This window comes from Petaurus breviceps, unplaced genomic scaffold (assembly GCF_028583685.1).
Source record: "Petaurus breviceps papuanus isolate PSGF00001 unplaced genomic scaffold, PetGlider_PUasm1.0 174, whole genome shotgun sequence".
Classification (NCBI taxonomy): domain Eukaryota; kingdom Metazoa; phylum Chordata; class Mammalia; order Diprotodontia; family Petauridae; genus Petaurus; species Petaurus breviceps.
Genome location: NW_027185761.1, coordinates 24,358,761 through 24,386,652, shown reverse-complemented (window position 1 = coordinate 24,386,652; position 27,892 = coordinate 24,358,761). Strand labels below are relative to the sequence as shown.

The following is a 27,892-nucleotide window of genomic DNA, read 5'->3' as shown; positions in this document are numbered from 1 at the left end:
GGCCACTTCCATCCACACCAGATCATCACCTTCCATACACACCAGCCTCCTTTTCCAGTATTATCTTAAAATAATAACTTCCTGCAAAGTTGGATTCTTCTGTCTCCCTTCCCCCATTTCATTGTCTGGGTGGGTGACATCATAGAGTCTCAAGATAGGTTGGGCAGGGGGAGGGCAGGAGCAGTTAGATGCAGGGGTGACAACCCTCAGCATAGTGCCTGACACATAAGGGGTGCTAGTGCTTGTTTTCTTGAAATGCTTGTTTGTTGACAAATCCCTGAAATTTGACGATTCTAAAAATAATGTATAGAACGTAGTAAGTGTCTCCTCGTAAAGTACAGTATAAAGGTTGTTGTAATGATTGCTATGAAACTGAGGAGATGGCTTAATACATAGGGAAACCATGAATTGGGGCCAAAAGATCTGGGTTTAAGTTGTGGCATTTCCATCTCCACATCATGCCACCTCAGGCAAGTCACTTTGCCTTGATTTGCCTCAGTTTCCTCAGAAGTAAAATGTAGGTCGTAGCTGTCCTCTGCTTCTAAAGGCTGTTGTGACGGAAACAGTGATTTTTCAAAATTGTCTTACAAATGTGAGCTGTTTGTTTTATTTGTAAAATAGGAATAATGCTTTTACCACCTACCTCACAGGGTTGTTGTGGGGAAAGCATGTCATAAATAAATGGCAGCGCCCTGTTAATGTGAGTTATTTTATTGTTATTATTGGTTTTTCCTTTGGATATGATAAGTGGAGACTGGCTTCTTTATGTAACACTTGATGTAGCCAAAGGCAAAATGGAGTTTTTGAAATCTTCTGTGACCCTTCCACTCCATTCTTCCATCAGCTGAAAGTGATTTCTTCCTCATCTGGTGTCATAACACTTAGTCTTGTACACTTTTCACATTCTTTTTTTAATGTAATTGATTTATATCACCTTCATTTTGAAATATATTCCTCTACCCCTTCTCCAGGCAGCCATCCCTTGTAACCACAAAGCTAACCAACAAAACCAAGGAACATATCAGTGGAGTCTGACAGTATATGCAGTGTTCCACACCCTCAGTCTCCCACCTCTGCAAAGAAGGGAGGGAGGTACATTCTCATATCTCTTATTTGAGTCCAGGCTTGGTCATTATGATTCCACAGTATTCTGTTTCTTTTTTGGTTGCTGTTCTTTCCATTGCCATTGCTGTAGTAATAGTGTCTATTGTTACTCTTGTTTTGCTTACTTCACTTTGCATCAGTTCATCTAGCCTCCTATGCCTCTCTGTATTCTTCACAGTCACACTTTCTTATAGCACTGCACTCTTCCATTATGTTCATCCACACCCCACCTTGCTTAGCTATTCTCAAATCAATGAACATTCCCTTCATTTCCAGTTCTTCGCTATTACAAAAAAGTACAGGTATAAGTATTTTGCTGTATGTATATATCTTTCTCTTTTGACCTCCTTATAGTATATGTCAGTGAGATCTTTGAGTCATAGGGAATGGGCATTTTAGTCACTTTCTTTATGTGTTTCCTGCGTGGTTGGATTGAATCGCAAAACTCCCAATGATGTATGAATGTGCCTAGCTTTCCACAACCGCTCCAACATGGACAATTCCCATCTTTTGTCATTCTTGCCTATTTGTTAAGTTTGAGGTGGAGCATTTAACATATTCTAATTTACACTATTTATGTGTTTACTTCTTCACCTCCCTATTAGATTGTGAACTTTTTGATGGCAGGGTACATGTCATATATCTTTGTATCTCCCCCTGTTAAATGCTCTGTATGTAGTAGATACTTAATGAATGTTTGTTGAATGACTTAGAATCATCTGGTGTCTGAGTTGGAAGGGACTTCAGAGATCACTTGTTTCAATCCTTCAATGACTAAGCATCTTGGCAAGTGGTCGTTTAGTTTTTACTTCTAGACCCTTTAGTGAATGGGAGACCACCACCTTTCAAAACAGTTCATTCCAATTTTTGCCCCAATTGCTCTGATTTTGCCTTATAATGCCTAAATCTGTGTCTTTGACATTTTCACCTATTACCCCTCATTATTATAGGATCCTCAAACCCCAAGTCTAACCCCTTTCCCATGTAATAGCCATTTGATGTCCCTTTTAAATCTTCACTTCTCCATGGTTAAAGATTCGTGGTTCTTTCAATAGATCTTCATATGAAATGAGCCCAACGTCATCTGAGGCCATCCCAGTCCTCTCCTCTGGATGTACTCCTAACTAATCAATGTCCTTGTCAAAATATGTCATCTAGAACCAAAACAATATTCCAGATCTGACCAAGGCAGAAAACAATGGGGCTACCCCCCCCCTTTGGTCTAAAAAAAACCTGTTTTTCACTCTATTCTTGAGATAGGATTAGTTGTCTTGGCTGTGATATTTCACATGTTGAATTATTTTGAATTTGCAATCCTCTTAAATTCCCATGCATTATTCTTTTTTTTTAAGCAATTGGGGTTAAGTAACTTGCTCAAGGTAACACGGCCAGTTATTTCTGGGTGTGGTGCTGAGCCCGGATTTGATCCAGGTCATCCCAACACTGGAGCCGGTGCTCTTACTCGCTGAGCCACCTGGCCACCCCTAAGCAATTGGGCTTAAGTAACTTGCTCAAGGTTACACGGCCAGGTGTTTCTGGGTGGGTGCTAAGTGTCTGAGCCCGGGATTCGATCTCCAGGTCTTCTCAACACTGGAGCTGGTGCTCTTACTTGCTGTGCTACCTGGCCGCACCTCTCCCCCTCCCCCCATGCATTATTCTTGACCAAGGTTCATAGATCTAGGGATAAATAAGAATTCAAGGGCCATCTAATCCAGCCCTATCATTTTGAAGATGGAGGAATCTTAGGCCAGGAGGTTGTGACTAGACTAAGATCACCCAGTTAGTAAAGCATCAGAGGTGAAATTTTAACCCAAATCTCATTTCAGAGCAACTGTTCTCACCACTGTACCACACTGCAACCTATTCCATGGGCTCAGTCTTGTGCTAGCTACTAAAGAGGATATAGGAGAATATAAAACGTTATCCCTGCCCACAAGGAATTTGTAGTCTAAGTGAAGAGTTATGACTCACTCTTAAAAGAGTCAGAGAAAATTAGGTGCAAAACTGACTGATACCTAGTATAAGGACAAGAAGAGAGCTGAGAAACTAAAAATTAATGAAAAGAGAAATTATTTCTATCCATGACAGATGGAACTCTTTCTTGGGACCCGAATCATCCAATTAATTAAAGGACCCAGGACCCAAAAGGCACAGTTAAGCTAAAGTCACTATCATGCATTTCTGAGAAGGCGAGGGACATGACCTCTAGTGCTGTTAGCAAGCAGGGGCAGTTCCATGAGGGAGTAGTGTCTGACTGAAGACTGCATTCAGCAGTTGCTGACAAGAGTCCCTTATGGCCCAGGTCATGTCATAGCATAAGCAGAGAAAGGCAAGCAAGCTGAAGGACTGGGTTTCAGAATCATGAAATCTTAGCATCAAAGAATCACCTAGTGTCTCAACATATATATGGTAAACATTTAGCAGTAAGAACTGGTCTGGCATTGCGGGTCAAATGCTGGATTTGGAGGCAGGAGATATTGAGTTTAAATCTGTTTATGATACTCTATGTGCACTCATGTATGGACAAGGCACTCAAACTTGCTAAGCCTCAGTTTTTCATCTGTCAAGTAGGAATATAATACCTGTAATACCTACCTTACAGAGATAATGTATGGAAAGTGCTCTCCAAACCTGGAAGTATTACATAGATGCCAATTACTATAATTGTTCATTTTCGTTATTGAGGATGATGACCTAGGATTTCAAGGCAGTGAGTCATAGTGGGTAGAGAGCTAGCCTTGGAACCAAGATCCTCTTGGTTCAAATACTACCTCTGACATGTACTGACAGTGTGACCCTAGGCAAGTCACTTAACCTCCTGATTCCCTGGGCAATTCTTTAGGATTATAAATAGCTAAGTAGTTACCCATCTTCAGGGGTAGATGAAATTCCTCAACAGGAGCTCCCTATGTTGATGTGATCACAGGTCCACTAATAAGTAAATATAGTATTAACAACAATATATTGGGGCAGCCAGGTGGCTCAGCAAGTAAGAGCACGGTCTCCAGTGTCGGGATGACCTGGATCAAATCCGGGCTTAGATACTCAGCACCGCACCCAGAAATAACTGGCCGTGTAACCTTGAGCAAGTTACTTAACCCCAATTGCTTAAAAAAAAAAACAAACCAATATATTGATGATGATGATGATGATGGTGGTGGTGGTGGTCATGTGGATGATGATGATGGAGTATCTCCCGAACTTGCAATCAAAAGATCAGAGTTCAAATCTTCGCTCTGCCACTTACTAACCAGGTGAATTTCAAAGAGGCATGGAATTTTAAACCTCAGTTTGATTTCTGTCTCTGCTCCATAAAATGTACATGACCTCAGTCAAGGCATTTCTTTTTTCCTGGGCATCATCTACAAAACAAGGGAGTTGGATTAGATGAGCTCTCAGGTTCCTTCCAACTCTAAAATCCTGTAATCTTTTTTGTGCCTCAGTTTTCTCATCTATGAAGTGGGGCTTCTACTGCCTGTATCTCTCAGGATGTTTATAGGGGTGGGGAGATTCATTTGTAAACTCTAAAAGTGTTACAGAAATATTGTGCTGTTGTTATCATCATTAACAGAATGTAAGCTCATTGAGGGCAGGCCCTATTGTGTTTTTTGTCTCCGTATCCACACTGCCTGGCACAGGCTGGACAATTAATAAATGCCTGAAATGAATTCATTTGAATTTAATGGAGCCTTGTGCTATTTACATGTGGGGATAGAGAAGTTCAAAACACAAGTCATCAAGAAATAATCAAATTGCTGAAACAATAAGAGAACACGTATTACACCTATGGACAAAATGTCATATAGGAAGTGTCTTGGAAACCAAACAGAAACCTTTATCTCTTAAACCTAGGGCAGTTTCTCCCCGGATCCCAAAGGCAGGTCTCCCTTCTCCCATCCCCCTTAGGAGACCCAGCACTGTTGGTAAAGGTCGACTGAAAGATGAGTGAATGATGAACACGGTAGGCTAGCCAATGAAGGTGACACCACTTTAGTCCGATAGTGTCCCCCTCTCAGCTTCTGTCTTTGCAAAGCCTGTAAAACAATGATGTGGCAGACAGAAAACCTAGGTTCTGATACCAACAAGCTGTGGCTCAGAACTAATCATTTACTCTTTCTAGGCCTCAGTTTGCATGTATATCAATAAAATTAAGGGTTTGAATTAGATGATCTCTGTTCCATTTCAATGATAAACTTTGGCAAATCAATGGATGGAGAGGAAGAATGTGGATTTTATGCCCAGATGCCAAAATTCACTAGGGCATCATACTTGTGGGACCTTGAGCAAATCACTTACCTTCCTGGGCCTTTGTTTTCTAATGTGTGAAACAGGGGGGTTGGAGTAAATGAGCTCTAAGGTCCTGCCAGCTCAGAATCCTATAGTTCTGTGGTGCTGTGAAGGACAGATGATGTACAGTGAGAGTTCAGAGGGATGTTCGGGAAATGTTCCATGGAAGTGCTAAGGTGTAAATGGGGTTTTTGTCAGAGCCCCTCAACCATTGCCTGCCAAGGTCCCTTGACCTATGGTATGAAAATTCCTAAGAAAATAAGGAAAGATTCAGAAAATGCTAGGAAGGAATTGGCAATCTTGTAATCAATTCTCTGCTCCTTAGTGTCTTGACCTTTGGTATACTGAGCCCAAAAGGTCAGGCAATTTATAGTTCATCCTAGTGCACAAGGGACTAGGCCAGGGTCACGCAAATACAGACACACATGCAAAGCCATCCAAGTATCTAGACTTCCTAGAACTTCCTGGAGCTTCCACAACAAAGTTTCTCTCTCTCTCTCTCTCTCTCTCTCTCTCTCTCTCTCTCTCTCTCTCTCTCTCTCTCTCTCTCTCTCTCTCTCTCTCTTTCTCTCACACTCTCTCACTCTCCCCCAAATAAAACCATAGCTCAATTCCCACAGTTCAATTGGGGCAGCCTAAACAACAGCCCAAAGGTCTAGATTCTCTCTACTTTTGTGTAGGCAGCCTCAGAATGGTCAAGAGTCCTCCTTAAGGTTATAGACAATAACTACTGTCTCTCTGCTCCACATATCAACTGCACTTCCTTCCTGATTGGGGCACGTAATTATGTCTGCCTTTAAGGCTCATCATCCCATTCTCTTTCCTGAGGAGGAGGGTGACCTTTCCTCACCATGCACACCTTTTCCAACTAAGTCAGTGCTGGTTCACTGACTTCTCCTGAGCTAACATCCCTGCATATGTAAAGGACTTAATGATCTGCGCCCCTTGGTGCACCCCTGTCTAGGCCTCTCTGATTTTCTTTATGAGCTGTCCTTCTTGTCCCTATACCAAAGGGCTCATCTGTATTAACAGCCACTCCAATACATTCCTTTGTATCTTTAGGGTTCTGCCGGGAGGGGTATACTGCTGACTCCTGCACCTTCTTCTCTTCTTGAAGCCTCTCAAACCCAGGTGGAGGCTTGAACTTAAAAGTTTTATCTGCTGGGAGCTTCTCCTCACTCTGGTACCCGAGATCCCCTGCACTGCCATCCTCACGGTGAAGAGGACGTTGCTCAACCCCTCCTACCACGTTACCTTGACTCAAGGCTCCAGCTACTGGTGTGGGATCTTGGGAGGGGTTGAAGACTCGCCCCCTAACCTGACTCAGAGGGGCGATTTTACAACCCTTCCCACGACTCTGCTACCAAACCCAAAGAAAATCTTCGCCGCTTCACAATTGCCCTGTAAGTCAGCTCTGGGCTTTTGAGAGTATGTCCCTATTATTGGACTCTTGTGGGAATGCCGACTCGAAAGGCAAACAGCTATGTATGGAAGGTAAAAGGGTGTATCATTAGTTGTAATAATTCATTGTCTGCTGAACTACCAAAAAAAGTGTCCAAGTGTTATTGATATTGGAAATAAATAGAGAAAGTGATGGGGAAACTGGCTTCTGGGTGTCTGTGATGGAGAGCGTGGGAAGCAGGGTTCTTGAGCATGGTTTGCAGAAAACACAAGATACCTAGTGCCCAGGTGGCCTTGTATAGGAGACAGTTAAGGGTATGGTGGAGCCGGCTTGAGAAAGTATTGTTAAACTTTCAGTGTGAATAACTACACCTCAGAAATCACCAAGTGCTACAAATAAAGACTTGGTCTTTTTGTTCTGTTGATGGTTTAGACTTAAGAAAATGATGGAGAAAATGTTAATTAAAGCATGTTGTTCCTTCCTACAACTTTTTAGGAGAGCTGGTCATTAAATATTTACCAGCACACCCCTGGTTTTCTTTAAGTATCTTGGTTCCCTTCCCCTCCCCTCTGCTCTCCTGACTCTGGTCGGGGCAGCACCAGGAGATTTCAAGGCAAAAGGGCCATTTGAAATTCCCTGCTGGGTGTGCCTGGTGGAGAGAAGTAACTTTTTCCAACAGGAATTTGAGTTCTTGAAAGCAGTGTTGTCAAAGTGGGTGAGGTCACCCTGAGTTTACAAATTTTGTTCTTCCATGCACAGGCAGACCAGCCAGTGGGTATGATGTATGTTGTTTCATTGCTATATCTGTATGTGAAGGAGCTGTGATTTTTGTCCATGTGGGAACTCTTGTTATGGAAACTTCCTCCAACAGCCTCAAGCTAATAAAAGAATGATAGCAAAATTCTGCATATCAGCAACTAGATAAAGGAGGCGTTCAGACAGGTCTTTTCTAGGGCCCCAGATGTCAACCCTGCCTCCAACTTCCACCGAGGGATCATATATTCCCCTTTCAAGATAAAAGATTCCAGATCGCCAGGAAAGGTTATGCTAATGCAGAGACGTGTTGAAATATGGGATTTGGGGAGTACTTTTAGCACATTTTGGCTGGACCATACAGTTTATGAAGATACCATGAAATTAGGCTGGGTGAGCAGTGAGGTTAAAGCTAATTTAGAGGCCTTTTAGATACCAGGCTTGAGAAATTCATATTTTCTCCTAAAGTAATTGGAGAACTAGTATGGCTTTTAAATGAGGGAATGACATAGATTGGTTCAGTGGGAAGAATATTTTAGCAGCATGGGAAGATCCTGAAAACCCAGGGACCAATAGGGAGCCTTCATTTCCAAGCTCCCAGTATGGAACTTTGGAAATCTCTGGCCCCTCCAATTATTTATGGGGAGTGAGGGAGGGAGGTTCAACATAAGCTACAAACATCCAGAATCTGACTGGCCCAAAGGAAGAGAGCATGACTAGGAGTGGAGTAGGGGAAGTCTGAGAAAAGAAATCATCCAGACTGAGATCCCAGCTGGGAAATAGTAAACATTTATGAAGCCCCTACTATGTTCTCTGCACTGTGCTAAGCTCTGGGGATAGGATACCAAAAGATACAAAAGATAGTTCCTGCCCTCAAAGAGCTTGCAATCTAATGTGAGTTCCTTTCCCAGAATTTCTCCATGAAAGAGAGGTCACAACAGAATGTTAGATGGTTAGACAGAAGTCATGACCTACTTACTCCCTAAGCAGAATCTCCAGAACAAGAGAACTAGGTCTGTATGGAGAATGTCTGAGAAAATGTCATGGTTGAGGGAGTCAAATTATAAAGTGCCCAGTCTGACATTTTGTCTCACCTGCATAATCTGTCCAAGCCTGTCATCTTCTGGAAGCTAGACACACACTCTCCCTGCCACCTGCCTATCCCACTTGTGTAGCAGCTGCTGCACAGCTGGAAGCCTGGACAGCTAAAGGCTGTTCTGAAGCCTTAAATCAATTATGTCTACTGTTTTACCTGTGTCAAATATATCCTTACTTCCCTCTCCAGCCTGGCAAAGTACACAAGTAAATGACTGAGTCACGACGTCACTTTACTAAAACCATGTCAGCTTTCTCTGAATAAGTTGTGATTCCACCTGGATGCAATGATCTAAATCTTATTATTTTCGATGACTCCATAAGTTTTCCAAGTATGGAAATGACAGTTACCAGTAGGTCACTTCCAACGTCATTGCTGGTGCTCCTGAAAGATTTTATGTGCCGAGGTAGCTATCAGCAAAAATACAAGGGGATTATAGTGGAACACTGGCTGCAGCATCAGGAGAGACTCAGGTTTAAATCCTGACTGTGTGATGAGGAGCAAGACTCTTAACCTCAATGAGCTTCCATTGTTTCTAATCTGTAAATAGGGATTAATAATACCTGTAGTAACTACTTCCCAGGGTGGTTGTGAGGGTCAGATGTGTCCCTAAATGTAAAGCCCACTGGAAATCTTAGAATACAAAATATGTAGAAATCTTAGAATATAAATTAATCTGTTATAACGATAAAAACTACCACCACCACCATCACTACTACTGCTACTACTACTGCTACTACTACTACTACTACTACTCTACTACTATTACTATCATTACTACTACTACTGCTGCTGCTGCTTCTGCTGCTACAGATACCATGGTAGAGAGAGGTTCCTCACTAGGCTCTCCCTCTAGGAGTGAGAGCAAAGGTCCCTAAAAGTATTTGTAATACTAGAGATCAGAAAGATCCAAGGAGAGATTCCTCCTTACCCCTGACTTGATAAAAGACACAAGCCATGGAAGGAAGAAGCAGTGATAGAGCTGGGTGCAGGCAGCTTAGGTTTGGATGCAGCCAAAAATCAGATGTAGTTATTGTCAAAGAAAAGCAAAGAGTGTGGGAGCAGGGGCTCCCAAGACTCACGTTGGAGATGATTCTTCATGCATGACTTGGGCTGGTGGCGTAATCAGTCTGCTGGGACATAGAGGAAGCTTCTGATTTCCATAGAGTTTGCTTTCTTGTTTCTTACCATGTGAGCTGCAAGCAGCATGAGTCTGTGTTCACTCAGCCACATCATTGCTGCTGTCTTAACTTCCCTAGCTTGATGGGAATTGTCATGCTGCTCTGTTACATAATTACACCCAGCCATTCAGCCTGCAATGATTAGATGGCTTTCTGATTAGCAAAGTGATGGAGAGAGATGTCACTTTTTTTCCTTTTTTCTTTTCTCCATGAAAGAATAAAATCAGGCTAGATAATGTTGACTGTATGAATGAGAGGTCTTCTTGAAGTCCCAGAATGTTAAGGATGGGAAAGACGTCATAAGGCATCTAGTTCAGCCCTCCATTTTACAAATGAGGAAATACTGGCCAGAGAAGGGAAGAGATTTGGTAAGAGGGGCTTTGGGAGTTAAAGGCAAAGTTAAGGGCTCCTGATTATCTTCCCTGAACTCATTACATGACACCAAGCACTCAACACTTGTGAATTTCCATCTACTTGGGTTCCAGGAAGTGGGATCGATATTGTGAAATATGCTCAGGGTCTTTCTTGAGAGGCAGTGTGGCTTAGTGGGAACAATCACTGGACTGGGAGTCAAGAGAGACCTGAGTACAAATCCCAAGTCTAATATATATAAAATCAATGACCCTGGGAAAGTCACTGAATTCTTAGCACAAGGTTCTTATTCTTCAAAATGAAGATAATAAAAGCATCAACCTCACAGGGCTGTTGTGAAGAATGAGTGAAATGATATGTGTGAAGATTTTGTGAACTTTAAAGTGTTACATAGATGTTAGTTGTTTTTAGGATGGTTTGAAAATCTTCTCAAAGATGTTCACTTGTCCCTTACAATTTCATTTTTGATAACTATTCAGCAATGGCTTTACAATTTCCATTTATATTGGAAATTAAATTGGAATTTACATTTCCATTTACATTAAATTTATGGTTTTCCATTTAAATGGAAAATCCATGTTTGTGTCTTGTCTGACCTTGGTGTCACGATGTCTGATTTTAGGAATGCCCTGTTTAACAATGGAAAGAGCCACATCTGGATTAGCGCAATCAGCACTTTGTCCTGGAGTGTTGACATCTGGGGGGTGGTGATGATCACCTTCAGTGTTGTACCAACATGGAAATAGCTGACCTTAGCACTCAGTTGGCAAGAGTAATTGGTTGAAATAAGGAATTGTGCCCCCCCCCCCCTGCCAACACACAAACCAGTGGCTTCTTGGGCTTCCAAGATGCATTTTGGACTGTTTCCCTATTTACCTCAGTTTATTAAAGTTGTCAGTTATTATTCTGGCACTGGGAGCCCCCAGAAGATCCACATTAATTTTTTAAACCAAACTTTATCTTAACAAAGATAGTTAAAATAATTTACCTCCATTAGACAATCAATCATTAAACTTTCGTTAAGTGATTGTTATGTGCCAGACAATGTGCTCAGTGTTGTTAAATGCATGAGTCAAGAGTCACAAAGCATGGGTGGGAAATCTGTAGTCCTAGCTCTCAATGGGACTAACAATGAATTCAGCAAAACCTCGTGATGTTAAAGTTGAAGATTAAATTAATGAACATCACACCATTACATGGTCATTATGGGTGATTGGGGAGCATAATGGCTCAATATTCAGTTAGCCAGAAAATTCTGTTTCCTGGTACACTCCTTTGCTATTCATACTGACTAGCTGAAGTGTGTACACTGTAGACCAGGCAAGTTAGATCACACTGTAACTCAATGGCAGAGTCAAGGATTCAAACTCAGGTTTCTGACTTCCAAATCTGTTGTTCTTTCTACCATGTTTTCAAATAATACTTGATTGTAATTTGACAAATATTCTAAAGAGTATATCTAGTCTCCTCTGTTTTCAATATTGGACATTTTACTTTCTAGGAAATTCTGAAATGCTGCCTACTAAAGTCAACAAGTATTTATTATGTGTTACTGTGTGCCAGGCATGGCGCCATGTCCTGGGAATATAAATTCAAGCAGAAAACCTTCTTTCAGAGTGGGATCATAAATTTAGAGGTGGAAAAGGACCTCAGAGGTCATCTAGCCCAAGCCCCTCACTTCACACATGAAGCAGAAAGAAAGACAGCTCCTGCCTTTAAGAGGCTTACATTCTCATGGGGAAGACAACACGTAATAGGAGGTTTTGGGGGTAGAAGTAGGGACAAGGTACTCTCTGGTGAGCGTAATGGAGGAAGTCTACGGAACTGGGAGAGAGTCAGGAATAGAGCTTGGAGAGCGAATCAAGATGTGCTTGTTCTGGGCACTTAAATCAGAAGATCTAGAAATGTTCATCTTCAGGAAAGGGAAGTGACCATTTCCCAGATGGGAGTGTGAAGGACAGAGTAGACTCTCTGATGATCTAAAGTTGGAGAATCTATTTATTTTTCCTTGTCTTAATGCTTTTCAGAAGAAAAGGAAAGTACTTCATGAAGGATGATAGAATAAAAAGGTGGATGTTTTGCTAGCAAATCTATGTTCAGATGGGCAAATAAGCAACTGAGTATTTTTCATTATGTGAGCTTTCTCTTTCATTAGGAAAATATGAAGGAAGCCATTTGTGTATAAACTAAGGAGGAAAAGAATAGAGGGTTAACGGATCTCTCCCTATATATACACACATGTATTCCAAATATCTACACATGTAATAAACATTAACACACACGCACATACATATATCTACATACACGTGTACATACTGTACACCAATACAACATACGTGTATCTACATATACACGCACACACGCATATGCCTCTATATACATACACACATGTATATACATATATGTACACACATTCACACACATGTATACATTTACATATGTACATGTCCAAGAAAGATGCTTTTCTTGTGTATTTCAGAAAACCAGAAATGAGGTCCAGGCTGGTTTTTCTTGCAGGGCATGTTGGTCCTTTGGAGGCACAAGGCACAGAATGTCAGATGTGAAATTAGGAAGCACACCTGCTTTGTCTCCAGTAAGGCAGCATGGTTTAGTAAAAGAGAACAGGGTCTCAAACTGGAAGACCTAAGTTAGAGACTAGACAGCATGGCTAACTGACTGAATGACCTTAGGCAAGTCACTTAATCTCTTGTCTGTGAAATGAGAGGGTTGGATGCCCTCTGAGGTCCCTTCCACCTCTAAATTTGTGATCCTACTCTGAGAGAAGGCTTTGCTCTCAGTCATTTACTATTGAGTGTAAGTTAGTCCCATTTCATAGCACAGAGGTTGTAAGTATCACCTAGCCTGGCTAAGTGAAGACATGGAAGCCTGTGAGATGAATTGAATTGCCCCCAGTTTTATAGTTATTAAATGAATTAGGATTTGAGCCTAAGTCTTCTGACTCTAGACCCTGCCCTCGAGCCACTGAACCCCAGCTGACTCTTTGTAGTACTCTCTGACTTAGTGGCCTCTTATTGAGGACTGAAGCCCTTTGACTTCCGGGAAAGTGATTTCAGGTATCAGCCAGGATCTGGGGAGAAGGGGCAGAAAGTCCTCAGTCTAGGGTCACTTTCTTGCCTTGTGAGTGTGAAGTCACCTTCATCACCTCTGTATATAGTCAGACTAGGTTCTCTCTGGACAGTTTCATTCTCTTCTTCCCTTTTGAATGACTCTGGTGGGTTCTAGTATACCAGTTCACCCTGGATCTCTCTGGGAACTAACAGCTACCTAAATGGAAGGAAACATAAGTCCCCTGGGAGTTAGATCAATGAAAAAACAAAGAAACATCTGGAGTTTAACTTTATCTCACCTGTTCCTGCCTGCTGCTAATTCTACCATAACTCCTTCTGTTCAGCCATTGATTTGGGAGGGAGGGAAGTGTAATAAAGGGAGATGCCTGTTTATAATGGCAGAATATTTTCTCAGTTGCCTAATTCAGAACATTTAAAAATACAACTACTCAAGACAGCAGTAAGATGGCATGCATAGCTCTGATTTGACCATGGGACTGTGAATTCCACTGTCTAAAAGTGCTCTCAGGGGTATGGTGTCTGGAAACTGAAGGGTTTTTTCCTTCCTTTTCTTTTTTCCTTCCTCATTTTTCCACTAAGAGTTAGTAACAAGCTATGCAATTTGTCCCAGATTGAATTAATCCCCCTCTCCCCACACACATACTTTCTTCCTTCCTCTCCCTTTCATATTTCCGACACAGGAACCTCCTGGGATTGTATCTCACTTTGACCTCTTCCTGGACTAATTGGTTCCCAGATTCTCTTAATTCTAGCCAATCCTCCCATCATGCTACTTCCCCAGGGTTTCTTATATGTCTTAATTCCCCTACCACCTTGGCTATTATAACAGCCCCTGGTTTGTCTTCCTCCTTCCAGGCTCTTCCTCTCTCAAACTAATTTTTTTTTCAGAGGGAAGAAAAAAAATGTCATTTGTGCCCTTAAAAAAGATACATCATTGACATTTCCCAATTTTCCAACGACTTCCCTTTCCTCTTCTCATCACACACAATATAATTAAGCAATTGGCAAGTACATATTAAGTCCCTACTATGTGCCTCATCACACACAATAGAATCAATCAATTGGCAAGTATTTATTGAGTCCCTACTATGTGCCAGGAATTTTGCCAAGCACTTGGGATCCAAATATAAAAATAAAACACACCCTGCCCTCAAGGTGCTTGCATTCTGTTGAGAGGATGCAATATGTTCATAAACAAGTCAATACAAGGTACAACAGATACAAAGAATTTGGGGTTTAGGAGGCTCTAAGAGCTGGAGGATCTTGAAGAAGACTCCACTTGAGTTGAGCCTTAAGGGAGCTGGGAGTTCTAAGAGGTGGAGATGAAGAAGGTGATTGTTTCAGACTTGGGGAGACCCTCCCTTGAAACAAAGAAGTCCTGCTAAAAACAATCGACCCGTTGGCCATACCTGACAATGTATGTCTCATTCTGCCACATTCCTGTCCATCCATTCTTTGCACTACTACCAGACCAATAGATCTGACCACGTCATTCCTCTGCTGAAACCTACTCCATGACTCCCCTTGGCCTAGCAGACAAAACCCACCCAGGCTTTTTAGTATTCCAGAACTTGGGAAGAAAGCTTCAGGATCATGGAACCCAACCCTCTCTTATTATAACTGGGGAAACCGAGATCTTGATTTTTATCAAGGTCACTGACGTATGTTAGTGGCAGACTCAGCACTATATCTCAGTCCTTCTGCCCCTACTTTCTGCATTACGTCCCCATTGACCATGCCAGCCCCTCTTTCTTTCTCCTGAAAAAAAAAAAGAGGGCAGTACCTTTCTGGTACTGGTACAGCCTGTTCTGGGCTGGATTTTTCTGCTAATCCAGGGAGAGTATTGGCCCCATCACACGATAAGTTGGAAACTAAACTGTGCCATCTTCTCTCTTAGCCACCAGAGAAGGAAGGTGCCCTGCCCCGCCAGGTGGGCAACAAGACTGAGTGTGGCTTGTTGGGGTTTGTCCTGGACCTGAAGCAAGATTATGAACCTGTGAGGAGCCAAATGCCTGAGGAGAAGCTGTACAAAGTGTATACCTTTAATTCCGTCAGGAAGTCCATGAGCACGGTGATTAAGATGCCTGATGAAAGTTTTCGCATGTATAGCAAAGGGGCATCAGAGATTGTCCTGAAAAAGTAAGTACCCAAGGCTTATGGCCAACTTCTTCTGTTTATGGCTAGTCCTAGAACTGGAAGAGATGATCTAGCCTAGCCTTATTGCCTTTAGGTTGGCAAAAAAGTCTGAACTATGCAGGATAATTGTCTTTTGAAGGACTCAGAGAGTCCTTAGAAGTAGGCAGAAAGGCACCTTAGAAGTAATCTAGACCAACCCCCTTGGGGATACCCTCAGGAAGTAACTTGTGCAGAGTTCTACAGTAAACTGCTGACTGAGTCAATATTAAAACCCAAGTTTTCAAACTTGCAGGTCAGATCATCTTGAAAATCTTTAGATTTTTATATTTTAGGTTCATAGTTCTCTGTTTTGGCATGAGTGTTTTGGGATGATGTGGTAAGGTTTGTTGTTGGTATTTATTAGTGCTACCTTGCTTATGATTATGGATAAGAATAAAATAGTGGAAGGAATATGGCACTGGGAGTCAAAATAACTGGGTTCAAGTCCTGACTTTGTACTTCACTTGATACTTGGACTGAGGCCAGCCGCTTAGCTTCTCTGGCTCTCTGTTTCCTTATCTCTGAAAAGCCCAAGGTCACTGAACACGTGAGTTGCGAAGCTAGGACTAGAGTCCAGGTCAAGAGACTTGTCCTAGGCTCTTTCTCCCTCCCAAGTACCTGACTCATTTCCAGGGAATAACTTGAGATCCCAAAGACCTGTGTGCAGTTGTCCTGCAAGTGACCTGTTTCTGGGGGGTGTCATATCCCAGAGAGTGGCCATCTACTTCATCCATTGGCCTGTTGCATGTGGGGAGCACCCCCTCAAGGCAGTGTGGAGTAGTGGATAGAGCACTTGGTTGGGAGGTAGGGAACTGGGCACCTTAGCTACTTTCTACTTGTGTGACTTTAGCCAATCACAGTTTCTCTAGGCCAAAGCTTCCTCTTTTAAAATGAATGACTGGTAGATTTTAGGACTACAGATTTAGCCCTAGAAGGGATATCAGAGGTCACCTAATGTACCTCCATTTACAGAGGGATGAACTAAGGCCTGGGAGGCTCAGTGACTTATCCAAAGTCATACAGGTAGATGTTAGTTGTCATAGGGAAGCATGATATAAGGGGGTCCTGTTAATCCATAAGGACTGGACTCATGATTTCATTGACAGAGAGAAGAATCTTCCTCTACCCAAGAAAATTGGCATCTTTTCTGCATCTTAGAGAAGCTGACTCAAGCACAGTTAAGTGACTTATTTAGAATCACTCACTTTTGGTGTCAGGAGAGAGACTTGAACTCTAAGGCCTACTTGCTATCCACCGCACCATATTCCTTCCCTTCACTTAACCCTTACACCAGGGTCATGGACTAGCACATCACCAGGGGGGAAATGCTTGAGCCTGAATTATGTTCATAATTGTGGTGACAAAGACCTGACATTGTTGCATTCATCTAAGAATTGGAAAATCTAAGGCATGTGGCCGGGCTTAGCCGTGGTGCAGAGGAAAAGAGCATTCTCTAAAATCCCCCCAAAGAATGAGTGAGCATTTACTAAGTACTGACTATACCTCAGGTATCGTGCTAAACACTAGGAATGGAAAAAGCAAGACAGTGTTTGACTTTGAGTAACTTACATTCAAACTCTCACAAATCCCACTATCTTGATAACTTCCAAATTGATCAGCCAACTGAGTCACTGCTTGCCTTCTTTCAGATGCTGCAAAATCCTCAGCCCAGCTGGTGAGGCCCGAGTCTTTCGACCCCGAGACCGAGATGAGATGGTAAAGAAGGTGATTGAGCCCATGGCCTGCGATGGCCTCCGAACCATCTGCGTAGCTTATCGGGACTTCCCCAGTACCCCAGAGCCTGACTGGGAAAATGAGAATGATATCCTCAATGATTTGACCTGCATCTGTGTGGTGGGCATTGAAGACCCTGTGAGGCCAGAGGTAGGTCCATGTTCAACCCAGATCTGTTTTGGTTTTGCTGCTGGGCTGCAGTCCTGAGGGATGGCAGAGAGAGGATTTATGGATTGAGTAGGTCTGCCCAGGGCTTTGGCCATCTTATCTGTGAGACCCTGTATTTCAAGAGGGGCATTAGCCTCTCCTCTTCTGAGCGAATGGATTAAGCTGTTTTATAATTGCTGTATCCCTGCCTCATAAATGCCACCCACAGAGTGATTCATTGAAATGTCACAGGTAACTTGTCATTTATTTCCCTATCAACCTTCTTTTATAGCACTTTGACCTTTCAGTCATTTTGGATGGTGCTAAATACTTCATTTTGCAATGTTGGAAAGGTCTCATCCAACCACTGGCAGACAGGCAGACCTCTCTGTAATTGGGCTGAGTAACATGAAGTGTGACTATAATGTCATAAGACTGATGCAGATAATGTCGCCATCCATTTTGAGTGCTGTCCCCTTTGATTTTGAGCAACTTTACACTTTCTTCTGTGATACTGTCAGTGCTCAGAATATTTTTAGAATTTCCACATGGGAATTGCCTTTTGAAGACACAATAAAATGACAAATTTTTACCCTTCAGAGTTGGATTTGATTTTGAGAAATATCTAAAAGTCATTCAGGTGCAGAATCATCATGTTGGGAAATCCCATTAATGGTTCAAACTAAGATGTGATTGTCACATAATGAAACTTAACATTTATGATTGGTAAATTCAGTTTCACTGAAGACTTCCTATAGTGCTTTGAGTCTGGCAATCTTTCTGGAATGAATATAGAGTCTTCTATAATGACTCCATTGAAAGGCAAAACAAATGAGGTTGCTGGTTTGCCTGGTCTTCTCTTTAAAATTTAATTATTTCTTTTTATCACATCTTATATGTGGCCCTGCCCATTTACAGATAGGTATACCTGTCTGTAAAATGTCTAGGTATGACCTGCCTAGGTGTTTAGAAATATTTAGTTCACAAAAGAGTTTGTATTGGCCTCCTCTGAAAGAACATTGAACAAATGTCGTGACCCTTTACTTGAAGTAAGCAGAATAAACCAAATATTAAAACTATTAGAAGATACTTAGGAGACATTAAGATGCTAAGAACATTATAAGGGTGACTTTCAAAGATAGGAAGCTGTCAGCAACTCATTTCCACTTGGACAGAAGTCTCTTAATTCTGCTTAGGTCAAAGCAGTTAAAGTCACTCATGGTTCTCCACTCCTGAGCAAGACCCTTGTGCCTACATACAAATGGGCAGGTTTCCATAGATCGGCTATAATATAATCTCTGAGACCACTCAGAAAAAGTGAGTTTGGGAGGTTTTACAACATCAATAGTAAGCTGATAATGCTCCAATCAACAGTGTCCAACTTTTTATAGTGAAAAGCACTTCATTGAGCTCCTGGTTAAAGCAAGAGACTGAATAAAGATGAACAGTCTGAAGTGTTGCTTGTATTTGGGCAAAAAAGCTAGGGGATGCATTCTGTGAAGTGCTGGCCTCTCAAGGGAACTGTCTTTCTCTCTGCTACTGGACTTGCTTCTCCCAAATTTGCATTTGCTTCCAGAACTGTAGGTAACTAGGGAGCTAGAAGGCATTATTTCCCAACTGTGTCTAGTTTGGAGATGGTAGCCTCTTATCCCAGATGTATGCCTTAACTATCCCCTGATAGTGCTTTCTTGCTCTTCAAATAATCTTGTATTTATTTACCTGTTTGCCTGTTCTGTCCCCTAGTAGAATGTAAGCTCTTTTGAGGACAGGATCTGGTTTTGTTTTATTCTTGTATCCCCAACACCTTACACAAGTAGAAGCCATTTAAATACTTGTTCAATTGCATTGCTTTGCATTGCATTGAATTCGATTTCTCCATTGGTTCTGTGTCTCTCACTGATATCTTGTCTGCATAGGACTACTCCAGAGCTTCCTCTAGGGCTGAATGCTTCTTCTCTTCTAGTGGAATTTTTAAATCAGACTATAAAACCCAAATACTTGGGCCATATTAGATGTAGGGTTAACAGCTGCTTTTTCCATTTCTATGGATGACAGCTATAGGCTTCAGGGTTACTTCACTGGAAGACTCTCATATGTTGACTCCTTTGTCCAGGTGGGTTCTGCATTACCTTGGGCAGCTAACCTTGGGTTAGGAGTTCTAATCTTACTCTCAAAATTCCTAATATCACTTCCTTTAAAAAATTATTATGGTACTTTGAAGAGAATGGTAGCATAAACTATATTCAAAAAAGTCATGATAGCCACAGAAAATCAAAAGAACTTTTAAATAATTATAATAATCCTAAATTTTGACCATAACAGAATTAAAAACAAAGAGTTCCTACTAATAAGGGTATTTTCAAAAAGATCTACTTACATAATATGCATAGTTGCATGCATGCATGCATGCGTGCACACGTGTGTGTGTGTAATAAAGAGGTTTTCTTTTAATTTGCAAAGTTCTTTTTCCTGAGGAGCTCCTGATTCCAATATAGCATAATTACAATTTCTCTTTCCTCTATTGTGCTTTATGTTATTCTTTGGTAATTAGTGGTGCAGGGAAGTGCTTGTATCACCTGGTCACAACTTAATCATTCTAGTACTGGCCTTGCCTATGGGGTCATTGAATACTATTGGTGGTCATTAAGTGGGTGGGAAAAAGGAAGTAGTACTTCTGCCGGAATATGGGCAAATATGGTCGCAGTTTTGAAAGAGAATGTCACAATGTAGATTCTGTAAAGTGTAGGCTAATGACCTTGAGACTGATGACCCGTTGCCTTGTTCACTAAAGAGATTATAAGTGTTTAGAAAGGGAACAAAGAAATTATCACTATGATCCAGTGTTAGTTCATGAAGATCAAATTGTATCAGACTAACCTCATATCCATTTTAGCAGGATCAATAACGTGACAGATTAGAGAAATACTATATATTCTTCAATTTGTTAAAGCATTCAGCACATCAGAAACAGGTAAAAATTTGTGAACAGAATTCTAAAATATAATTAATTTTTATGTAATTTCTTCCAACTAACATAAAAAACAGGCCATTAATTCAAAAATATGTAATAAATTCAATAAAATGCTTTATAATAAAATACATTTAATAAAACATTTTATTTTACCAAAGAAATAAAAAATATTGTAATTATGACAACTCCAAAAGCATCTGACCTCTGAAGCACAGGTGTGGTGGTGGTGCTTTTTGTTCAAGGAATCATTCATGTATTACTTGAATGCTCTGTATGCAGAACACAGCAGACACTGAGTTAGAGGATATGATAGGATGACCCATAATGCATTTATACTTCATTTATTCATCCATGAAGTAAAGCAGGAAGTTGTAAAAGTCTAACCAATGAGTCACTTATGAGTGAAGGAATTTTTGTTGTTTTTGTTATAAAAGACATATTTTTCAAAAATCAAAATTAGAGTCAATAAAATGGTTTTTTGTACATTTGTAACATGCAGGTTTTTTTTTCTTTTTGGAGGGGCGGAATGCAGGGCAATTTGGGTTAAGTGACTTGCCCAAGGTCACACAGCTATGAGTGTTAAGTGTCTGAGGCCGAATTTGAACTCAGGTTCTCCTGACTCCAGGGCTGGTGCTCTATTCACTGTGCCACCTAGCCACCCTTAACATGTGGATTTTTAATTTAGGAGATTGGTAAACTTGTATATTTCCACAGATCATTTGAGAAAGTCTCATATCTCATGGGAAAAATAGAGAATTATGGATTTTATGATAATACAGTTAGTTGGAACTAAAAGTATCAAATAATGGCCTGATATAAACCTGAAAAGTCTCTAATGGAGTTCCCCGGTGCTCCATTCTTGTCCTTGTTCTGTTTTTCATCATTTTTATCACAAATTTGACTAAGGCACAAATAGACTATTTACCAAATTTGTAGATGACACAAAGCTGTTATGGAAAGCCTAACGTGGACGACAAAGCTATGATTAAAAAAATCCTGGCAGGCTAGAATGATGGGGCAAATTTAATGAAATAAAATGCAAAATATAAGATGGAAGAGATGAGGCAACCATAGAGAAAAAATTTCTAATGGTTGTTGAACTTAGACAAATTCCATATATGGAGGTGGGGAGTCATGTTAAACATAAGTGATAGAAACTTGGAGTTTCCATCCTGGATAAGGCAGATGGATGTCTAACTGTACTCCGTCTTGATCAGACTCTGTCTCTGTGGTTGTTTTTGAGTTCTGGTCATAGCATTTTAGAAGGAAGTGTGATAACCTGGGGTAGGCCACCATGATAGAGACCATGTCCTATTAGTATTGGCTTAGAGAATTGGAGTTGCTTAGCATGGAGGAAAGAAGACTTGGGGGGGGGGATCATGATCTCTATCTTTAAACTGTCTGGAGGGCTGTCATGTGGAAAGATTGGGTTTACTTTGTCCTTTGAGAGTAGAGCTAACTAAGATCAATGAGGAGAAATTTCCTAACATTTAAAGTTTCTTATAAACAGAATGGGCTTCCACTGGAGGTGTTCAAGCAACAGCTGAGCATCCACTTTTGTTGCAGAAAATATTTTTGTTCAAGTATAGGTTCACCTACATGATCTCCAAGGCTCCCTTGCTAACATTTTGTAGGTCTCAGAGTTGTAGTTCAGGAAAGGGACTTAGAGATAATCTACCCTAAGCCTTATTTTACAGATAAGGAAACTGAGTCCCAAAGAGGTAAAATGATTTGCCTCTGGCCACAGAAATGCTAAGAAGCAGAATAAGGTTCAGACTTCAAATTTGGTGTTCTTTCCATTACACTCACTGCCCCTGATTCTAAGTCATTTTAAGTCCTCTCTGGAACTCAGCTTCCTTCTAATCCATGGTCTCTTAGGCCTTTGACCAAGCAACATTGGGTCTATCATCTAAAGAGTAAATCAAACTAGTAACTCAGAGAACTTGATTTAGGAGATTGGTATTTATTTTGAAAACAGTGATCTGGTAGCTATGACTAACTGCCTGATTAAAAAATCTACAGGAAGTATTTGTTGGCCAAAAAAAATTAGAATCACTGAATGTTTGATTCACAGGAACATTTAAACCATAGGATGCTACAGTTGAAAGGGACCTTTGAGATCAATGTGGTCCAACCCCTTCATTTTACAGATGAGGAAACTGAGTCCAAGAGAGGTGACATGACTTGCCCAAGGTCACACAGCAAGTTGGTGGCAGTGCCCGGACTAGAAGCCAGGTCTCCTGACTCCCAGGCCAGTGTGCTTTTACCTGATTGTTTCTGAAATAGAACAGATCAAAGTCCTTTGCCTCTTAGATGTTTGAATTTTACTTGGTTTAAAACCTGGAGAGATCATAATTATCCAGTAAGCCTTATTCAGAGAGAGGGAAGTAGGAAGGTGGGGAGGTGAAAGAAAATATGTGGGACCCCTTGGAAAATCATGACTTTCCCTTTTAGCCATCTGTGAAGATTTTCTGTTCTTTTGTCTGTGTGCTCATTCTTTACATATGTAGGACTAGTGACATTGCTTTAAATAAAATAGTTTGTGTGTGACTCCTTTATATATAACCTTTCTTTTCTGTTGCTGTTTTTGTTGCCTATCAGATGGTATTTTCTCAGCTAACTAGAATCTTGAAGCGTAGCAATAAAGACTCTAGAATACCTTATTTCTTTTCAGGTTTTCAGAATTTAAGAAATCAATGTACTGAAATAGGTAACTCTGGAAAATCACTGGGTGCAATATGGGTGATCTTGAAGGTGTATGTAAGTTTGATTTTTGCAAATTGTCACATTTTCCCATTGACTTTCATTATAATTTCAGAGATGTGTACCTTGTAGACCTCCCTCTCCTACCCTCAAAAAAGGAACAATTTCAAAAGAAAAGGGCAAAAGAGAGGAAGAAAAATAAAATCTCTACTGTAGCAACCTTTTTTAAGTCACATATTCATAGATTTAAATATGTAAATAAATCTTCTCTCTCATAAATTTGTAAAATGAAACTCATGCTACATCAAGGTTTATCAAGTGGAGCCCACCTGTAAATAATCATGTATTTAAAAGAAAACTATGGCAGCAGCAGCAGCAGCAGTAGCAGTAGTAGTGGTAGTGGTGATAGTACAGTTACTACTATGAATAACATAGCTTTCTTTTAAATACATGATTATATAAATATAATTTATATAAATGCTACATAGTAATACCTCTAGTACTAGTACCACCACCACCATCACCACTGCTGCTGCTGTTGCTGCTGCTACTACTCTTACTACTACTACTACTACTACTACTACTACTACTACTTCACATTTATAGTGCTTTTAAGTTTGCAAAGTGTTTTACAAAAATAATTTCATTTTATCCTCCCAACAAGCCTAGGAGATAGTTGCTATTCTTGTCCCCATTTTACAGATAAGGAAACTGAGAGGAGCAGTGGTTAAGTGCCTTGCCCAGGGTCATACAACCAGTGCATCCAAATTTGACTCCAGGTCCGACAGTCTCTCCACTATAGTGCCATTTAGGTGCCAGCAAATTAACACCACATCAGCAGTATGAAATCATTCTATGAAATCATAGAATCTGTGCTGGATAATTATTATGGGAAAAAACACATTATCTTTGGTATATAAAGATTCTTTTGAGGATGGGTTATTTTGAATAACCCTTTATCTCTGCCATTGCCATAGGACCATTGGTTTAGTGATGAAAGGGACCATAGAGGGATCCTCTGAATGGCCGCTCGGTCCCCTGTGATGTGCAGGCCAAGAGCTCTGCAGGCAGCCTCCCACCTCTTCCACCTCTCACACTGTGCTTTTCCATCACCTGGTTCCAACAGAGTTTCACACTGACCTTTTACTCTTTCTTTGGCGTTTATGGGTTAAGAAGTCTGGAAACCGCCACAGTTGCTGGTGTTTCACTCTCCTGAACTTTTTTCCGGCCATTCTGCACTGCTGGTCGGGGCTGGAACCCCATGGCTCTTGCAGGGCTCAGTGTGATGGACCCTTCCTGTCCCCTGCCAGGCTGCCTTCAGCAGGAGATTTGTTTTCCTCTGTCACTTTGTGGATTCTGTAGCTCCAAAATTTGTTTGGAGTCCTATTTTACAGGTATTGGAGGTGTTTGGAGCCAGAGCCCAGTGGAGTCTCTGTTTTCACTCCGCCATCTTGGCTCTGTCCCCCAGCACATACATTTCAAGTTGATGCTGCAGTTGGACGGTGATCTAGGGTCAGAGTTAAGTTGGTCAATGGGTTGGTTGTTGTCCTTTGTTCTCCAAAAGGACCAAAACAACATCACTATGTTAGAGTCAAGTCACAATATGTCCCAGTGTAGCTGATCAGACCAATGTGAGCTTGTAATGCTCTACCATAGGTTGTGCACAGATAGTCCACATGAACATTTAGGGTGGATTCTTTAAATCTGAGCTACTTCAATTCTGCTTTGCTCTTAGAGTACAGTGCCTTCTTTGATGTGGGCATGCCACGCTGAGGTGTTCTTTGCCAGAGTCTCCCATGCTACACAATCAATTCCAAAGTTCTTCAGAGAGAACTGGATTTAAGTAGAAGAAGGAGATCAGCCTAGATTATATTTGGCAAATCAGGAAATGCCGTGATTTTAAAAGAAGCAAAACTACCAAAGCCCCCAGGAGCAATAGAAAAGAGGTGGTGAGTTTAAATGGACAGAGATAGATTGCCAGTGGTAACTTACACATGTGCGTTGGTATGAAACATCATCAGAGAAATTTATGACTAGAAAAAGGAGCCACAGGGAAAGAACAAAGGCAAAAGATGACCAACCCTAGTGCTCCATTGGTACCCTCAATTTAAGACCTAAAGGAAGACCTCTGACACATTGTGGGGATCTTAGATCCTTTCAAGAGGATTTATAGAAGGAACTGGATTATTAGAACCTTGGATTGGTTTGCATTTGGAGAGTACCAGTGGAAGCAAGAGTCATTGTGTTGACTATGTGCTTTGACACTTTCGTAGATCCATGATTTCATCTATGTGTGCACTTCCTCCCCTGCTAGTATATTGAAATCCATCGACACCTTCTTATCCTGTATAAATCTTACTTGTGTCATTCTAGAAATATTCCATCAAGAATTTGTTTATAGAAAGAGGTTAGCATCTCTTAATATTTCATGGGTAGAAGTATAGCACCTGGCTGTTATCTATCACTCTTGATAACAGCATTTACTGTGGCATCAGGCATGTAGTAGGTGTTTAACACAATGTTTGTTCCTTTCTCCCCTTTCTTTCTCCTCTTTGAGATATATGTGATCATGATTTTAATGAGCGCGGCATTGTTGGTAATATGCTGCAACCTGCTCGTATCCACCATGCTTCTTTCTTTTGTTTTGCCTGAAATTTAGATTCTCCTGAGATTGTGTTGTGCTCCATAGCTATGGAAAAATAACAGTTTTAAATAGATGGGCTTTTGTATCAGGGTTATATTAAAAGCACAGTGTCATCCAGCCCATTAACTTTTTCTTGTTTATTGATTGGTCCTACTCATCTATTTGCTGTGCTTGCCCGAGATGAACTAAATCAAATACTTTCATGTCATGATGTAGTTGATCAGCTTTTTTTTGTCCATTTGGTTTTCCCTGTGTGGATTGTCAGGCCTTTTTCTTTTAAGTAACCACAAATGTAGTTGAGGAGATCCTAAAATGTCCCCAAAATCAATGACATAAGCAGGAGATTACCTGAAAACAGAAGTACATTTTTTTTTCATTTGTGGGGAAACCTTGTCCTTGAACCTATAAAGTTGGAAGACTTAGCCAGGCATTCAGTTTGAATGCCATTATGCTATGAATTTAGCTTTTGTATATGCTTTCTAAAGACTGGGATTTTGGAAAATATTTGACACTTCATAGGACCACCTTCCATACCACTCTTCCCATGTTCCTCTCTCAGCAATACCTTGGTTCTAAAATGAGAACTATGGGGAGTCCAGAGGGAACCGCATCCACTACTGTTGAGCGAATTGACTTGAAAAACTGACTTCTGCAGTACCAGGCCAACTCTGATAGAATTTCATCCTCCCCAACTTTCCAGTCCCTGCCAAGACTAATTGACAAGGGTGATCAGTGGTTAAGCAGTCCTTCCTTTACTTTCAACAAAAGATCTTTCCTACTCTTCAGCTGCTTAGTTCAAGCCTTCAGGGGATCTTCTGAAAACCAGAGGGAGGATTTTTGCAAAGACAACACCAATTACATATTTACTCTGCAAAATTAGATTGTAAGTTTTTTTGGGGGGAGGCATAACTGTGGCTCCCAGTTGGCCCCTGCCTCATCTTGGCAGCAGTAATTGCTTGCTTCTTTTGTTTTTCATTCATCTCCACATTCAAAACCATGTATGCTCTCTTGGATTAAAAATTGTTACCAGTAAATTTGTGTTGAGTGAATGAATTCTCAAAGATAAATTGAAAGATGGTCTTATTTGCTACCAATGCTATCCTCAGGGTCTTATTCAGGAAAATCAAACAGAGCACTTTTCCTAGTTTCCTGCTGGCAAGGAAGGGGGAAACAAAGGGAACCAGCATTTATTAAACGCCTAGTATATGCTGAACAGTTTAACAAAACAGCCTCATTTGATTGACACAACAACCCTGGGAGGAAGGTTCTATTATTCCCCCCATTTTACAGTTGAGGAAACTTGAGACAGAAGTTAAATGACTTGTCCAGGGTCATACAACTGATGAATATCTGAAGTCGGATTTGAAATCAGGTCTACCTGACTCTAGACCCAGCACTCTAAAGTAGCTGCTTAGGTTTGGGGAGGGGGGTAGAAGGAGATGTTCTGCTGCTAATGCTTGGCAGAGACGCAGGGAGAAAAAGAAGGGCCCTCTACCACAATGACGCAGAATGGTGGAGATAAGGATTCAGAAGACCCAGCTTTGTCTCTTATTACTCTGGGTGGGTCCTTTTTATTCCTAGGCCTCAGTTTTCTCCTTTGTAATAAAAATAGCTAATATTTTTTTTTTTGCAAAGGAAACCAATTATATTGAAATACAGTTATCAAGACTTTTTTTTTTCCAGGTTATAAGTATAAGGTTGTTGTTTTTTTTTAAATAAGGTAATTTTATTTTTTTATTAATTTGTTTATTTTTAGTTTTCAACATTGATTTCCACAAGATTGTGAGTTACAAATTTTCTCCCCATCTTTCCCCTACTCCCACCCCAAAATAGAGATGCTACTGAATAGCCCTTCCCCCACTCTACTCTCTCTTATACCTTTCCCCATCTCCTCTGACTTTCTAGTAGGGAAAGATGAATTTTTATACCCCAGTACCTGCATATCTTATTTCCCAGTTGCATGTAAAAAAAAACAATTAAAAAAATTTAAACTTTTTTTTTCTTTTTGGAGGTAATTGGGGTTAAGTGATTTGCCCAAGGTCACACAGCTAGTTTTTGTATTAGGTATCTGAGGCCAGATTTGAACTCAGGTCCTCCTGACTCCAGGGCGAGTACTCTACTCACTGTGCCACCTAGCCTCCCCTGAAATGTTTGTTGACATTTAACTTTTTTTCCTTAACTTGAGACTCTTCTTCTTCTTCTTCTTCTTCTTCTTCTTCTTCTTCTTCTTCTTC

The 27,892-nt window shown here is 40.9% G+C and overlaps 1 protein-coding gene across 3 annotated transcripts in view; it reads left to right on the top strand.

Moving 5' to 3' along the window:
- ATP2B2 (ATPase plasma membrane Ca2+ transporting 2) overlaps positions 1-27,892 on the top strand; it is a 423,952-nt gene that overhangs the window by 343,992 nt on the left and 52,068 nt on the right. For all 3 annotated transcript variants that reach the window (XM_069083950.1, XM_069083948.1, XM_069083949.1), the window contains 2 exons: positions 15,182-15,423; positions 17,109-17,343. In XM_069083950.1, the coding sequence (XP_068940051.1) occupies positions 15,182-15,423; positions 17,109-17,343 (477 nt within the window). The remainder of the gene's footprint in view (positions 1-15,181; positions 15,424-17,108; positions 17,344-27,892) is intronic.